The 17367-nt window shown below is 39.0% G+C and overlaps 1 protein-coding gene and 1 long non-coding RNA gene across 3 annotated transcripts in view; one reads left to right on the top strand and one right to left on the bottom strand.

Annotated features, from left to right (window-relative positions):
* Positions 1 to 1333: 1333 nt before the first annotated feature.
* LOC107322910 (protein-glutamine gamma-glutamyltransferase E-like) lies at positions 1334 to 15721 on the bottom strand. 2 transcript variants are annotated; one of them, XM_085520372.1, is made up of 13 exons: positions 15555 to 15721; positions 9687 to 9854; positions 9153 to 9395; positions 8716 to 8834; positions 8094 to 8222; positions 6544 to 6721; positions 6253 to 6388; positions 5258 to 5361; positions 4551 to 4796; positions 3398 to 3703; positions 2477 to 2634; positions 2161 to 2294; positions 1334 to 1690 (listed from the first exon to the last, which is right to left on the bottom strand). In XM_085520372.1, exons 1-13 carry the CDS (start codon positions 15559 to 15561, stop codon positions 1543 to 1545), a joined length of 2076 nt encoding a protein of 691 aa, XP_085376498.1. In that variant the 5' UTR covers positions 15562 to 15721; the 3' UTR covers positions 1334 to 1542. The 2 variants fall into 2 exon arrangements, with proteins under 2 accessions (XP_085376498.1, XP_015736940.2); XM_015881454.3 differs by lacking the exon at positions 15555 to 15721 and adding an exon at positions 11428 to 11514.
* LOC107322932 (uncharacterized) overlaps positions 1514 to 17367 on the top strand; it is a 28412-nt gene continuing 12558 nt past the window's right edge. Inside the window, exons 1-4 of the long non-coding RNA XR_014935982.1 lie at positions 1514 to 1639; positions 4668 to 4843; positions 5230 to 5393; positions 10169 to 10273. This is a non-coding gene — a long non-coding RNA (uncharacterized LOC107322932). The remainder of the gene's footprint in view (positions 1640 to 4667; positions 4844 to 5229; positions 5394 to 10168; positions 10274 to 17367) is intronic.

The raw sequence follows: 17367 nt of genomic DNA, 5'->3' as shown, positions 1-17367 counted from the left end.
TAGTGCTTTCACTCATTTAATAAGAAGTTGAAATTCTAAGTTAAAGTCTGTCCATGTGCTTGAACTTCCCTCATTTAGTCTATGTGGTGAGAGCTCTTAGTTCTCACAGGTTTTAAGGAACATCAAGAGAAAATCTGTGGGCTGCTTTTACAACTTCTCTGTAGCCATGTAATTAGATAGCCAGTATGATGTACTGATGTCATGTGTCTGGTATGGAAAACTAGAAGGCTGCTGCTGTGTGCCCCTCAAGTACTTTTTCAGTGTATAGGGGCAAGGTGGGTTCTGCAGTCCAAAGTACAATAGAGCAGTAGTGCGACTTCTCATTCACTTCATCTACACAGATCATTTTTCAGTCAGAGATTGACTTACTGTTGCATAATTATCACCCATAAAGCAAATCACTCAATGGGCTACACCTAGCTCTCTTGTTCCTGGAATCTTGCTTTTAGCTTCTGCTTCCCCACAAACTACTTAATCACCTGCCAGTTAGAGTTGCATTGAAGGAACATCTATTCTTACGCATACTGTTTAGCAACAGGAATTCAAGATGTGGAATTCATAAGCTAGGTTAATTATACAATTTTTAAATGAAGGCTAAGTCTATTAAGACACGCCTTTTTACTACCATTTTTGGCCCTCACAACACCCAAACAAATTTGGATGCATTCTTCGTTTACACCAGTTTTTTCCTGCTTGTGATCTGCACCTATCTACCATTAAAAGTTTAACTAAGATATACTGAGCTTGATCTCAATATTAACTGGATTCTGTATTTAATATATTATTTGCTAGTGGAGATGGCTTCCTAACATGCAAACTATCATGAAAAATTCTAATTTTTCCAGAGTTAAAATACCTCCTGACCTAAGATTACTCTCCCTCTGATTTCCAGAGAGTATCAGTGAGAACAAATAGCAGCATGTAAAAAGAACCTCATATGCTGTGAGCTGGGTGATTATCCTAACACGTTTGCCAAGTTGCTCTCATGTTGGACAGCATCCAAATTGCTTCAGAACATTTTCTGTGCCACACTTGGCCACTGTGATTTGGCAGAAAAGACAAATGTCATGATGCTTACTCATTATTGCCAAAAAGACTGGGCAAAATCATGTAAAACATGCACTTAATCCTGGTTACTTTCTAGTGTCGTGATGGCAATGAAGGGAAACACCACTATGCAATTGCACTGTATAAAGCCTTTAATGTGTAAAAATGTGTTTATGTTTCTGTAGAAACAGCCAAAGACAGAAGTAATGATTTCCAAAGAAAAGCAGACTAAAGTCAAACAAGTCATGGAAGGTAAGAAATTCTGTTTAATAACATGACACAGTGGTAAGTGAACTATTCCACACTTTATTAAAAATTACAGTGTAAAATGTTAATGATGTAAGGTTGGTAAACCCATATGACAGGAAGCAAGGATTTTGTTCTGTTAATTTTCTCATGTTTTTTTGTTGTTTTGTTTTTGTTTTTTGCACAATATTTCTTACACCATTTTTTTCAATTGGTAGTGACAAAGATAGTTTATTGTGTATCCTCCTTTTAGTCAATCACCTTTACAGTTTTAAAGGCCTTGATATCTGCAAATTTATCACAGGAGAAATTAACAAGCAGATGTTTGGAGCCCGTCTCAAAAGGGGTAAGTTTAAATTTCATACTGGATATCTCTCTGGCTTTCAGTGGTGGTACTCTAGAAATAGGAAAGAAAAGAAAAAAATATAAGAAAATGTAAGGACCCCCCCAAAAAACCATTATGCAGTAATCCAGATAAGCTTACTTGGGATTAGGGTGAAAACTTGCTCATCTCATTTAAGCTAAAGCTTCATGCAGAACAGGAAGTATAAAACGTATCATTGTGTTGAATGAGCTGGAGCCACAAGGCTGATGCAAACTCCAGAATTGCAGTAGATTATAGCAACATGAGAAAAGTGTTTACACATAAAACTTTTACTGGAACTTGCTGGGTAGGCAAGAAAGTTGTATCAAATTATAAATAATCATTTGCCTTCCCAAAGTACGGAGTCAAAGCTTAGGTGAGATGGAAAGGTGATTTAAAGCTGTGTGCAAGAAGAAAATCCTGTGTTTGGTTCAAAGTCACCCATGGCTGTGTTAGGGATTAGTTATCTTCAGTAGCAGGAAGGAGGCACTTCTTGTACTTACTCTATCTTAAGGATTCCTCTCAGCAGGTCACTGCCTTCTACCTGCAGCACACAGTCCTTCACTTCTATATCAATAGGATTGGTAAATACCACTTCCACATCCACTTCTTTATTCACTTTTGCCTCACCAAGTACCTGAGCAAAGAAAATGTTTAAAATATCAGATTGTCGTGTCAGAAGAGGGATTACTATGAGGCACTGTGATATACCAAGGCAGAATATAAGCAGAATATATCTTTCTGAGGAAATAAGAGCCTAAAGGGCTCATTTTCCCCTTACTCTGCCACTGCAGTTAGAGCAAAGGGACAGTAATTCACCTGTATCTCAATGGCAGGGTTGTCCAGGGCAATATGTCTTTGTACCAGTACTTGAATCCCACCTTCTACATTACATAAAGCTGTTACTTCAATCGCATTATCTGTAGTTAACTGCTGCTGATATTCAGCATAAGATATCTTAATGGGAAAATGTTTCTCTGTAGAGGGGAAAAAAAAAAAAAAGAAAAAAAAAAAGGAAATAATAAACACTTTTATAAGGGAACAGACTTTCCACCAAGTATTAATACAGAGATAGATATGCCCACTTCTCTGGGCAGCAGTGCCAGGGCCTCACTGCCCTCTCAATAAAGGATTTCCTCTTCACATCTGACATCAATCTCCCCTCTTTCAGTTTAAAGCCATTCCACTTTGTCCTATCATTATCTGTTTATGTAAAAAGTCAGTCTCCATCTTTTTTATAAGCTCCTTTTCTTAAGTTCTGAAGGGCCACAGGAAGGTTTCCCCACAGCTTTTTCTTCTCCAAGCTAAACAAGCCCAATTCCCTCAGCTTGTTTTCACAGGAGAGGTGCTCCAGCCCTCTGAGCATCTACATGGCCCTTCTCTAGGCTCACTCCAACAACTCCACATCCCTCCTGTACTGGGGGCCCCAGGCCTGGACACAGATGGGTCCTCATGTGGGCAGAGTAGATAGGGACAACACCCTTTCTGCCCACTGCCACCCTCTGATGATGTAGCCCAGGATGCTCTAGTCCTTCTGGGCTGCAAGTACACACTGCTGGCTCATTTTGAGCTTTTTACCCATCAGGACCCCCCATGCACTTCTCTACAGGGCTGCTCTCAAGGAGTTCTCCCAGTTTGTAGATGTTTTGGATTGCCCCAAACCAGGCTGACCATCCTCTAATGCCTGTTTACTGATAACTTTTAATAAGAATTGTGTGATTATTTTATTTGAAAAATTACCTTCCTCAGGAGACAGAGAGACAGAAAGGGAGTCCTTCCAGATCTCACGAACTGGTTTTCTTGTGTACATGGTGCTCCAAGCAGTCATATTTACATTAACAGATTTAACTTCCGATTGTAAATTTGTAAGAACCAGAATTAAATCGAGGTCTTTGCCAACTTCTAAAGGACCGGCCATTTTAAACCTTCCTGAGATATCAGGCTTTTGTTCAATTTCCTTTGGTGTTGGTGCTGTAGGATCAAACTTATCCTCAAGTCCCAGCTTTTTACGTGCTTTTTTAAAAGTATCTCTTTCTTTTTTAGAGCCTGTTAGAAACAACAATGAAAATTACCCTCAGCAGTTAACGAACATCTTTTCTTTTACATGACAGCTAGAGACTACTCAGCAAAACATAATTCTGTACTGAGGGGGCAATGGTATAATGTGGTCTGTTGACTCTGACAAGCAGCCAAACACACACCCAACATCACACTCACTCCCCATACCTGCAGGATAGGTAGAATATAGAAGAAAGGTGAGAACTATGGATCAGGATAATGACAGTTTAAAAGGGAAAACAAAAGCTGCACATGAATGAAGAAAACATCCCAGTCAGGCCCAGTACACAATGGAAGCTAGTTACTTGGCCTCTACGTTACCATGTTTTCCACTCTTCATATACATATTTACAGTAAGAAGATTCATTCTCCACATTTGCAAATTCAATTCATGGTTATAATATATTTCTCCACTAACAAACCCAAAGATCTGTCAAGTTTATGTGCTGTGTGTTGCTTTTCTTGCACCTAAATATTGATTTAGCTTAGGTTTTTTGTCACAGGTCTTTCATCTTGTTGTCAAGTAACTGGGTTATAGACTAATCAGTACAAAAGAGAAGCAGCCAGTAAACATTAACATATAAAGGTGGAGCAGTGAATACTTCATCAAAGTTATTTGGATTTGTCTTATTTAGGTCACGCAAAGCAACTACATATCAGAAAGTGAATGGCATTATTTTTTACTCTTTACATTCTCTTTTCTGCTAGAACTGAATAAATTTAGTATAAATTTCCATTTCACCATATAGATGTCCCAAACTGCCAACCAAGAGTCTTCTATCATTAAAGTTCTGGAATGAACCAAATATAGAACTATGGAGTTGTGTTTTTTTACCTTCTTCATATTTGTAATCACTGGTGATATCTATACGATCATCTCTACCAACTGCCTTTGTGCTGATGAGTTGGCCGATTACTGTTGACTTGTTGAATAATAATGTTTTCTTTCTAGTTGCAGGATCATAATTCCAGTACATACAGTCTGCATTCACTTCTGCAAATACAAACGGACAGTCGTAGTCCAGATCTACATCTCCTTCTTTGACGGCATTCCTTGAGGCAGGACCACACTGATAAATTCCTATGGCATCAAGAAAATATACCTTAGAACTAATCAATGGTTTTACAGTAAGAAGATTACTAGACAGGTATTTATCAATGACTTTTGAATTACCAAGTGCTGCTGGACCATTCCAGCCCTTTCATCCATATAGACCCTCATATCAGGCCAATAATCAATGTGTCTTGCGTTTATTCTCAACATACACTTGATCTATTTTATATTAATCATTAATCTTCAATAGCTCTAGACACATACACTGAAAATATAGAAAGAGCTGCAGAAGACTGGCCCTGGAAACCTAATTTGTTTCTCGGCAGCCATAGAGGAGCTGATGTTTTTTTAATTAGTCAGAAACTGTCACTTCATTTCTTAGCAGGAAAAGAAATTTCTTTCACAGCAGTTTTACAATTTATTTTTCTCTCTGAAAATGACTGACTTTATGTCTTTTCAGCACTACTCCTGGAATGAAATCTGTGTACCTCCACTCTCTTCTTGGGGAGTTGCATCCAGAATTTGCCATCCACTGTATGAAGGGCCCAAGTCACTGCGGGAAAACCAGCTTTCATTCCAGACGTGGAAATTCCTACATTCAAGAATGAATAAAGTAAACCAGTGGTATGTGTTTCTTAATTTCTATTTGCATTCATTAATTAGTATCCCTTGTCTCAAATGCTTTAACTTTTGAAGGTTCTTATCCGAGACTGATGACTACCACTCTGATCCTGGCAAACTTAATTACATAGGAGCTGAAAATTGTATTATTACATCATAAATTTTCAAGGAGAGATACTGAATTTAAATTATCCAAAATGTCTTGAGCCTCTTTGCCCTCCCCCAAAAAAATTCTGAGTCTGTAGACTTCCTTAGTTTTTGCTGTGCTTCTTACTGCACAAAACTATAGTATTTTTTGTAAGCTTCTCTTAGATTTAGGACATGTCCAGAACAAGCAGGGAGGCAAACAAGGCAAACAGTGAGAGGCTGCACTCTTCTTTGCTGAATGAAAGCTTACTTCAATTGCATTTGTTGCTTAGTGTTGATAACATTTCTTTTCACTGCAGATTATTTCACTACAAGAAAAAAGGAGAAGGAGAGGGGTGCTAGTTCAGTTGAACTTTTACAGTTTAACATGGTTTGGTTTTGAAGAATAACTTCAAATAAAGTTAGGTCCCAATATTTGATATTTACAGTATAACATCCCATTTATTTTTTTTCAGTAATCTGTGGCAGCTATAACTTTGTCTGCCTTGGCTTCCGTTTGCTGTAGTAACCGATGTTAATTCTCTGTTTAATTAAGAAAAGTAAAAAATACCTAATTTTGTGGTAGTATAATTTTGTTTTGTTGATCTTCTGCATGTAGTTGTTTTTAGGACAATTTTTAAGCAGTTAATAGAGCATTTGTCATCAGAATCTACACTCTGCATCTGAAGGCTATAATCACTGATAGGTCCTATTACTAAATACTGCAGAACCTTACCAGACACTGTCAGCTCCCTCATTCAAATGATTTCCAGAAGCATCGTAAAACTCATCCACACGCAGGTTTCCATCTGCATCATGGGCAGAGCTGAAGTTTGTAACTGTGCGAGTGGGAATCCCTAGACATCTAAGCACTAAAGAGAGAATGGAAAACCATAGTCAGAAAGCACTATTTCCAGAATATGATGTTTCATATAATAGATGAATATTCAGAAATATTTTCACGTAGAAAGTGTTATTAGTGCACAGTGTCCATGCAGTATCATTATATACATTACATAAATCATACCTGTGGTTAATACTGCTGCAAAAACCCAACACTGTCCGTATCTAACAGGCTTGAATCCTGATTGCTTCCAGTTTTGCAGGATTTCACCACTTCCAGTCCAGCTGCTTGGACTTTTCCCACCCTCATAATTTCCACTCCAGTTTCCCCGTACCACCCCTTGGTCATCATTGGCATTAACCTGGAAAAATATTCATAAAATTTATGATAACATAAATTAAGAGTTTACAATAGATGAAGTAGTGGTGGAGGAGGGGACAGGAGAAAAGCTTTAAATGACACTTTAATGGACAAAATCATTGCTTCTTGCAGTTGGCCTTCAGGAGGAAACCTCATCTTTTCAGAGAAATTCTAGAAGTGTCCTCATAAGTAATGAAAAGAAATTAACCACTGTTTTCCCCTCCCAAGTGCAGTAGTGCCCACCAAGATGACAAACACAAGTTTATAGTGAACCTTTGTGTTGTGAGGTGGCAACTTTACTACTGTATGATTTAATGGCATCATAAATACTTAAAATGCAGTGAATCTGTCAGAATGTTCCTGCATGATAATGGGATGAACTATTAGCAAGTGCATAGACAATGTTAAATTAGGGGAAGGAGCAGGTGTAAGAACTGCAGAGTCACTTTAAGAATCTTGGATACTGGGTCAAAAAAAATTTAATGAAATGTAGGATGAAAATATGTAGAATTTGGGATTCAGGGCAGGAAAACCCCAAGCGTTAGTACAGGCTGGGAAGTAGTTTGCTGAGTGGCCACTCAGCTGAAATAAACCTGGGAGTTACAGCAAGAGACACAAATTATCAGAATACTGAGGGAAGCTGTTACAGCCCTTTAATTTTCACTGTGCCAGGATTACTGTCCAGCTCCCAGTTCAGGCTTCTCAGTTCAGGGGAATGTTGTGGCACTGAACAAGGTCCAGAAGACAGGGCTACTGAGATGGTCATGAGCCCTAGAGCACACAACTTACAAGAAGCTGAGAGTGCTAGGCTAGTTCAGTCTAGCAAAGATGAAGGAGACTATAGTAAGATCTTACAACTGTTTGTATGGGACATACAAAATCAGGAGTCCAACTTTTCTCTGCCCTGGTATTATTACATGCCAAGAGGCAATGACAGAAAGTTGTAGCTTGGGAAGACCATATTGGACATAAGAGAAAAATTAATCACTAAGAAGACAGTGAAGCTCTGGAATGATCACCCAGAGGGGCAGTGAAACTTCCACCCTTTGAGATTTTCGAGACAACATGACAAATGAATGGATGACCTGCTCTAGTGCTCCTGTAGACCCCCTTCAAATGGGAAGTTGGATTAAAGACCTCTAAAATGCGCAGCATAACAACCCACAACATAACTTTGAGTTTGAATACTGCATATCAAAGCGGTAAGTGTGAGACATACATAAATGAGACAAGTCTGGAAGGCTGAGATCAGACAACAACTTAGGGGTTTCCCTGGCTCACATTTCTGCTTTGTGGTGCATGCAAAACAGTGGCCTAAAATTTTCTGAGAAGTGAACAGTGAGTAGTTTGGACTTTCTGAACACGTTGTTTACCATTGCACTGAGAACACGGCCCAGATACTTGGGATCATGTCGGTGCGATACATCTGTGGCAGGATCCTGACGGTAGTTCAAGCTTCGATCCAGCATGGCAAGGCAAATATTGAGGATATCTGCTTGAAACTATGGTATAGAAATATATTAGTGAATTGGAAATGCAGGTCATTCTACTATACTAAAATATACAGATAAGTAGAACTACATGAGCATTTAATATTTCTTTAACCATAAGATGAAACATTGCAGCTCAGCCAATAAAAATGATCCCTCAACAAACCATGAAGATTGAAACTCTGAGAGGTTTTCAAAGCTCAGAATGTGTGGGATGACAGCCAGGCCTGTGCTATTCAGTGATGCTCCACTATACTTCACAGCAGACTCTTAGATTTCTGATGTCTGCATCGGTATTGTAGCTCTTATCACCAACTAGTCAACTGCAAATTTTCTCATTAATCAATGAAAGAGAACTTGCTGTGAGTTCTAACTGCAATACCAGACTCCTGGTCTTCTGAGGTGTATAGATGTGATAAGCATTAAACAATAAATAAGCTGATCATCCAGCATATGTGAAAAACGGTGCACAAAGCACTGGCTGCTGGTTCAGTGCTGTGTTTACCTGGCCATAGTTCCATCCAAAACTGTTGATATGATAACTGTTGCCTGCAAAAATGATACCAAACTCTTCTAGCACGTATTCCTCACACTCAGCCTTATTAGGCATGAACACATCATCACCTGAAAAGACAAAGTAGAGGTATATACAATCACAGCAGGCAAAATAAATAAAAAACCTCCAGAGTTTTGGTAGAACTTAATCTGCATTTTTTTGGTGGGTGGGGGAGGCAAGGGGATCTCCAGTAAATACATGATACAGAGCTGGTTTTATGTACCAGAGGGTCCTAAGAAACCATTATATGCTTTTCTCACTGCTAAATTATGCGGTGAATGTTCAGTCCCCATACTACAGAAGTGTAGGACAAATGGAGAAGCTGTGGATACTAATCAAACTACAAGTAAATCAGTTCTTTCCAGGAAATGCTGATCTGTTCATACCTGAAGACCAAGGGTTGAAGAGCAAAACAAAAGTGCCAAGGGCTTCTGGAGACGAGCTGCCAGTTGAAGTACTTTGAACACTCAGCTTGTAACGTCCGATGACAGCATTAGGTGGGCTGGAGATGGAGACGCTCACAGAGTTGGAACTGGTGGACTGAAGAACTGCACTCCAGCTCTCCTTGCTTGCTGTGCTGGAGATACCAAACGTGGCTAGGGTCTTGGCCTGCTTGGAGGGTTTTGGGCCTTTTAAGGAAAATAAACAACTTTATTTCTCCAGCTTGCTGAAACTTGTCAACAAACCTATTGGAGATTTAACCCTTCTCTTAGATTAATATGGCAAATGTCTAAAAATGAAAGTAACTACCTCTGCCAGCTGAGATGGAAGTAGTGCAGCAAATACTTCAAATACTTCCAGGGCTACTTAAAGCAGAATTTTGCTTCTGAGCTATTAACTGGCTACCATATAGCACATACCAGGCCAAAAGAATGTGGCTTAGACATTACAATTTCTGTGAAAGAAGTTGGGAGCCATACCTGTTTCTGCGATGAATGTTAAGGTTTGCTCAGGCTGTTCTATTCCATTGAAGGTGATTACAAAGGCCTGACCTCTCCTCACAACCAACTCTTTGCTAGAAAATTTACTTGTGTGGTGCTCTCTCCCATTTTCTTTCACGTGCCAGTCAGTACTTGGCTGCGTCGCAGCTAAGAAAAAGTGAGAAGTACGTTAGGAGGAGGAAGAAGCACATAAACGATTGCAAGAATTGCAGGTTACTTTCTGTAAGTAGCTAATGAAAATGTGAAGTTTCCAACACAAATGGAAATAAGTTATTTCTGAGCATTTTATTCTTTCATTTATATATATCCAGTACTAAATTAAAATCTGAAAAGAATCTAAGAGGAGAGAACTAAGAGATAATGGAACACCTGTGAGTTACTGAATGCAGAGTCCAGCTGAACTCAGCTAATTCTGTCGTGGTTTCATTCATCCCATGATGTGATGTTCTAATCTTCTTCAGATTTGCTACCTCTGAATAAGAAATGAAGAATGATCCAAAGAATGTTTCTGCATTTTCAATTGTGATGAGTTCCCTAGCCCTGCTGATGTTACATGTACCTCTGATGTAAGTACCAGTTCTTATCTCTTGAAAGCACCTAACAAGAACATAAAATCATAGAATTATTTGAGTTAGAAGAGATCCTTAAAGGTCATCTAAACCAAACCCCCTGCAATGAGAAGGGACACCTACAGCTTGCTTGGGCCATTTGACAATGGGAGAGATTACAGAATTAGAGAGAAAAGACCCCAAAAATCATGAATGTTAAATAATATGGTGTAGAATACTCTTGTGTGCAAGCTATAGCTTTATCAGAGGCCAAAGAACAAGTGTCTGAAGTTGGTTTGGCTCTGACATGGACTGACCCTATAGAGAGTTCTTTAGCAGATTAACTTGATGATTGAAATGAAGTGCAGAAGATATTAGTGTATGTTTTCTTTAAAAATTATGTTTTAAATAATCATTTTTAAAATAACACTTTATTTTTAAAATAGTCTTTACTCTCCTCCTTCCTCCCCTTCCACCCCATAAAGAGGAACAATAGGAAAATCTTTAGTGGGACAGAACTATGTCGGGTTGTTACTAAGTAAAAAATCAGCATCCTGTGTTCAGCTTGATTCATCCACAGGGAGGTGATCTTTGCAGCATGATCATCAGCTTATCAAGTCAGGCAAGCCTTGAAATAACTACATTTGTAGCCTTAGAAATGCAGTCATATTTTGAATGGAGGGGAATGTTTTTTTATCTAGGCAAGCAGTATATACTTTGATTTTTTAGGAATGTACCTATTTAAAAAATAGTAATCTTTAGAAACTTGACAATAAATCGCTTCTGTTATGTTACAAGCTGAGGGGTGAGGAAAACTTGTCTTTAGAAAGGCAGAGATTAGCTGCCAGTGTTGGAAATGAAGCAAAGTAGGAAATTTGCATAAGCGTAAATTTTAGCAGCAAATTGAAGACAAACAAACTCCTTACAGTTTTGTATCCTCTCAATTTTAACTTCAGGTTTCAACCATTTCTGTGCACTGTAAACTCCCTCTGCCTTTTCAGTGATACCTTCTCCAAATTGTGCTTCTCCTGTTGTGTCAGATTTGTCGGTCTCCCATCTGCTGACAACTTAAAATGCCTGCAGACTTTCCCTTCACTTTCAGAGCTGAATATACATCGTATTGATGTAAGAGAATAATAGAGAACCAGAGAAGGGCTTGCCCCCTTGCTCACCTTGGCCCATATCTGATCAATAGGTCCTGTAAGAGCAGCTTTGGAGTTTTCCTCTGATTGACCTCCTGTTGACTCAAGTAGTGCTTGGTGCCTTTCACTTCTTTAAAGTCTGCTTGTAAAGCTTTTCCTTTGGGAGGGTGGAGCTTCAATAGCTGTCTCTGCTCCCGAGCCTTTTTCTGACCAAAGGGGTTGAGGATTCTTTTTATTTATTTTTTTCTTTTTTTCCTTCTTAGTCCCAACATTCTGATCTCAGTTCCCTTCAGCCTAACTTAGGAAGCTTGGACAGTATCATAGAATGGCTTAGGGTGGAGAGGACATTATAGATCATTGGGTTCCAACCCCTTGCCATAGGCTGGTTGCCACCTGCCAGATCAGGCTGCCCAGGGCCCATCCAACCTGGCTATATTTATGCTTAGAAATCTAGTCAGCCATTAGAAGTTTCTTACTGTGTTTGAATTTATAAGAATTTCAGTATTTAGTTCTTTTTCTTTCTGTTATAATAACAACATTCTAGTAAAAGCGTAACTGCTTCTTGCACTGCATCATTTTTAATTTGGAATTCTTCATGTACAACATTTACAGTGACTTTCTTCTAAAATTAATTCATTGAATCCATTGTTTCCCTGGAGCTTCTTCCATGAATGCTTCTTGGCACTCATACTCCAGATCAGTAGAATTTTTGGGAAAGATGAGAGAGTAGTTTTATCACATGCAAAATGCAACTGTAATTTTAAAAATATGCAACTATAATTCACATATAATTAATTGTGCATTCGTTTCAGGATGGGAAAACAGTTGTTATCTTCCTCTTTATTCTATTATATTCTTCCATACATATCCCTGAAGCACCATGTTACAAACATCTGGACATGACTTACTGGGGACTGCCTCATTTCCTTGGGAAGCTGGAATGTCCTGTCTCCCCTCTCGCTCCTTTGTTGGATAATTAAGCAAGGAATTTCATCACCAGAATCATTCCTGCTACCCTAGGTACAGGAAGTCAAGTATTTTTCTACAGCTATACTATGTTTGTAAACCACTAGGGAGGGACCTGGGGCCTGGAATATCAATGTGGGCTGACTTGTCAACACTCTCCGGGACCAGAACCTTCTGATGTAGATTGATCAAGTCTATAAGGAAAAGCACTTGGCTAAGGTCTCTTCTAGGTCCTATATATTGCCCAAGATACATTTCCCTTTTTTTTTTTCATCTCTCTTCATCCTCAGTTCTGGAGGAGGTGCTCCTAAGATGTGGAGCTCTCAGTACAGGACAGAAGTGGACCTGCTGGAGTGCATCCAGCAGAGGGCCACAAAAATACTCTGAGGGATGAAACACCTTCCTATGAGCAAAACTGAGAGAGCTGAGGCTGTGCAGCCTGGAGGAGAGAAGGCTGAAGGGAGAGGAGACACAAGAGTGGCCTGTCAGTATCTAAAGGGGCTGTGAGAAAGGGGACAGACTCTTTAGCAGGATCTGTGTGAAAGGACGTGGGCAGATGATCTGAAATTGAAAGAGATTTAGATTTATATTAGGAGGAAGGCTTTAATAATAAGGGCAGCAAGACACTGAGGCAGAGTGCCCAGGGATGAGGTGGTGGCTCCATCCCTGTAGACACTCAGGGTCAGGCTGGAGGGGCTCGGAGCACTGATGGAGCTGTTTGTGTCCCTGCTCTCTGCAGGGGAATTGGCTCAGATGGCTTTTAAAGATCCCTTCTAACATGAACGATTCTATGATTCCATGAGAATACCTTAGTTAGCAGGACACATTTTTTCATGTGTGCCAGGAAATTCCCAGAGGCTCAGATTTTTTCCCTTAGGATCTTGGCAGGAATGCTACGGCTCATTCCAGATGGGAAGTTGATAGTGATATATGCTAATATGGTAACTTCAAAAACTACCAAGGGACCAGCACCTAGAAATGAATCAAACTGACAGTGCACAAACTTCCCAGACAGCTCCCACATAGCCAGACGTGACCTAGTGTTTATAGCCTATTACTTTTAAAGGTAATCCCCTACCTCTCCCACTTATACACACATCACTGGAGTAGAGATGTTATTTGGATGTTGTAACTTACAGTCACAGTTTCACACTCATCAGAAATACCTCTTTGCAAGCTCCATTCACTGTTTGACTGCTTATTTCTTCTAAGAACTTCAACATGTTCCATCCTATGGCCTCCTAATTCTGGTACATAAACAAGATGCTTGCAGGTGTGACTCACACCTTAGTGGTAATGACACAAAACTGACAGACACAAGCAGAGTTAATTGAGTTTGAGGCTGTGAAACAAATTACTGAGTGCTTAGTAGCAGTCATGTGCTGCAGACTGACAAAACTCTTAGGAAAAGTGTTAACAAATTTACAGGACCATTTACAGTGCTTTTCCCATTCTTTAGGCACCACCTTCCTTTCTCTTTCTGGCTTCTCTTAAACCAAGTTCAGTACAGACTGGCCCACAGATTCACTGAAACTTTCTGGAAAAGAAAGTATTTGTATTTTCAGGATGTGTGTTTTTGGAACAAATTAGTGTGCATGTGTGAGAGCAATTATGGGCACACACACCTGAGCGCACGCATACACACACACACACACAAAACTTTTTACTTTAAAATTGCTCGTGGCACTTTGAGGAGAAACCCTGGGTACTTTTGACTTCTCTAACTGAACTTGGGCTTGCAATATAACCTGGGTATTTCACAAGCAGGAGCTGGCCATGATCAGCAAATAACAGTTTGTTCGTTAAGTGCTGCTATTGCTTCTTGCTTTTACTGTGATGAGAAAATTGTGGTTAAGAAGGACACACTGATGTATCACACCTAAAAAGGAAGTTTTTAGGGATTGCCTTGCCAAAATGGCTTGTTTAAGTTATTGGCATATCGTTGCTTAAAAGGAAGTGTTACAATGCAGAAACAATTACTTTGTGGTTGTTTCCCCATCGCTACAGAGGAAAGTTTTTACTGTCTACTTCACTGTCCAAACAGTTCTTCTCTTAAAAGGAAAGATTTTCCTAATCAGTCCAATCTTATATATTGCCTCTCAAATTGTGTTTGGCAATTTATTTGTTCTGCTGAGAGGAGGAGATGGATGAGGGAATCGATAGCTTTATGCCCACTGTGTCCACCTGATTTTGTCTCAGCCCCTGAATAAGTGCACATCTAGATGATATTACACTTAGTAGATGCAGTCTTTAAGTAAGCACCATCAGGCCAGGCAAACATCAGATGCTGCTGATGAACACCAGCACAAGTAGTTCAGTCAATAATGTGAGTTATTTCAATGATTGTAATGGATGAATATTGTATCCTAAGATTTTGTGCAATTGAGTCTTATCAAGATTTTTGACCATGGTGTAGCTGTACCTGTTTTAACCCCCATGAGGGGAAAACAACACTTCTCATTGCTGCACTTCATCCTCTACTCTATGGATGGTTGCTTTTTGAGTAACTTCCTAAACTTTTCTAGTTTATATCACATAAATCCAGCACAGCATGAACTCCTTGCCTAGAAGTAATTCCATGTTTACTGAGTTCCCAAAAAGTTGGACCTTAGCAAGAACAAAGCCAATCTTGCTACAGTGTCTTGATTTAATATCTTTCTTGCAGTGACCTTACTCCTGAACAGCTGTATTGATTTGTCTGTATTACAAAGTACCTTTCACAGTAATTTCAACAAATAGTTAAAATGATATTGCATTTTGCTGGCTCTGAATCTCAAGGAAGGAATCTAGTCTGTATTTGTCCTCATGGCACAAATATTCCCATTAACACAAGATTCATTCATATATGAACAACTCTTGATTCATTAAGTTTCACACTACAAGGTAGTCTGCAGTTTGCCATAATTTCTTCTGCTCTATTTGCAGTTTTATAATACTTAGCACTAGTATGGTAATGGATGGATGATCTTTTTTCCTTGTTGGTGTCTTTTGAAAAATTCATGCAAGAAAATGCTGAAATAACCTATTCAAAATCTCAGTATGTAGAGTACTCCAACAATTCAGAGCCTTTAACAGATAATAACCCTATAGAATAAAACACATATGGTAAATTATTCACTTATCCATTCCCTATTCAGGAAGATATTTATTTATTTGTTTATTTATTTATTTACTTATTTATTTGCACTTACCAGCCATGCTTCCTTGCTCCTCTGTGTCTTGGGCTTTGTATTTCTGTGAGCAACTGTAGAGGTTTATGATAAGACTCCAAGCTTTGGCTGTGTGGCAGCATTTATAGAGAAAACTTTAGGCCTCTCCTTCTGCTCAAACCAATTGTAATTCACATTAGGTGGGTGAGGCAGGTAAGTCATTCCAGTGGGCATGTAAACTTCCTAGTGACCATATATTAGCTCATGGGTTTTAACACACCACACTTATGCAATTCAGGCTATTTATCCCGAGGGTTGACTGAGATGCTCAGAAAAGTAGAACATTTAATTGCATACCTGGAATCCAGAATTTCACATCCAATGATGCGTCACTTGGGAAGAGGAAAGAAGATTTTTTTGAGTCAGAATGAGTGAATATCTTTTCCTACCATGATCCACAGATGAGTGTTGGCAAAATAAAAGTATATATTCATAATGAAATTAATATAGTTCCCTCCCTATGAATACACTCATGAGTCTTAGAAAGAAACAACGTAACTTTTCACTCACTTCAGTAGCCCTTGTTTTGGGATCACTGAATCTTTCTGGGATCAGTGATGCTTTTGTGTCAGTGTCCCCTTAGAGTCACTGTGAATTAATAGTAATAGCATTAATGCTGTACATGTCAAGTAAGCTGCTATTAAACTGATGAACCACTGAATGGTGAATAGCTCTGAGGAGTGGATCTCAAGCAGTGATTCTCCCTGCACAAAGGGGAACTTCATCCTCATAAAATTAAAGAAAACACTCATTTTGTAGCAGGTATAAATTACAACTGTAATTTGTGCTTCTATGATGATTACTCAGCTAGTTTCTGACTACAAAGGCACAATGTTTAAAGTTAAAATACTTTGATCTGCGTGTACATGGAGGGTGTTTTGTAGATACAAAGAAATTAATTCATTGGTGTGACTTCATGATATTTTTCTTTTTTCTTTTTTTTTTTCTATTAGTCTTCTGGCAGTTTGATTGTGGATCTTCCTATCTTTTTATATAGGAACTCACATTTTTTTATGCTTACTCCAGTTTGAATAAGGTATTTTGTCTCATTTCATTATTGCTTAATCTCACTTATCTACAGTGAGGAGCAGAGCCTGAAGCAACCTCAGGAATGTTAGTGCTCACCTTGAAGAACTTGAAGAGTGAAATTTTCATAGGATGAGGAATGGGCAAGCGCAATTCCTGCATCTAATAAAATGGGGTAAGAGCCATGGGAAGGAGCCTAGAAATTGCAGTTTGCATCAACTAATTTGGTCATAGAATCATAGAATGGCGTAGATTGGATGGGACCTTAAAGATTATCTGGTTTCAAACGCCTCTGCCCTGGGCAGGGTTGCCAGTTCCTGGAAAATAATGGAATAGATGAACTTGTTAGCATCACCAAGATGATTTAAATCTACCATGGACTTTTTAAGAAGCCCACCTATTTTATTTTTATTATTATTATTTTGTCTCATATAAACTTTTATTTGTAGCAACAAGAAAAAAACATGGTGTTTTCATACACATACTTTAAAGACATCATTTGCACAAAATTTCTGTGAGCTAATGGCATGATTTGCAGGAATAAAGCAAGTGGGATGTTGTCCCAAAGTCTCACTGTCCAACTGGAAGGGCGTAGCAACGGCAGTGCCATGAAAAGCTGTCTTGGAGCTTTCATGTTTGCTAAATATGCCCTGTCTGTTGTTATTAGGACTTCAGATGAAATACGGCATCCAACCAGATGCACAGAGTTGAATCAGCCTAAAACAGAGGCAGCTGCAGAGATGTGATGAAGTTCTCAAAAATGTGAGAA

Source organism: Coturnix japonica, chromosome 19 (assembly GCF_054131305.1).
Source record: "Coturnix japonica strain WE chromosome 19, WE-NBRP24, whole genome shotgun sequence".
Taxonomy (NCBI): Eukaryota; Metazoa; Chordata; class Aves; order Galliformes; family Phasianidae; genus Coturnix; species Coturnix japonica.
Note: the sequence above shows the minus strand (reverse complement) of the source record. Positions and strands in the feature narration are given on the sequence as shown.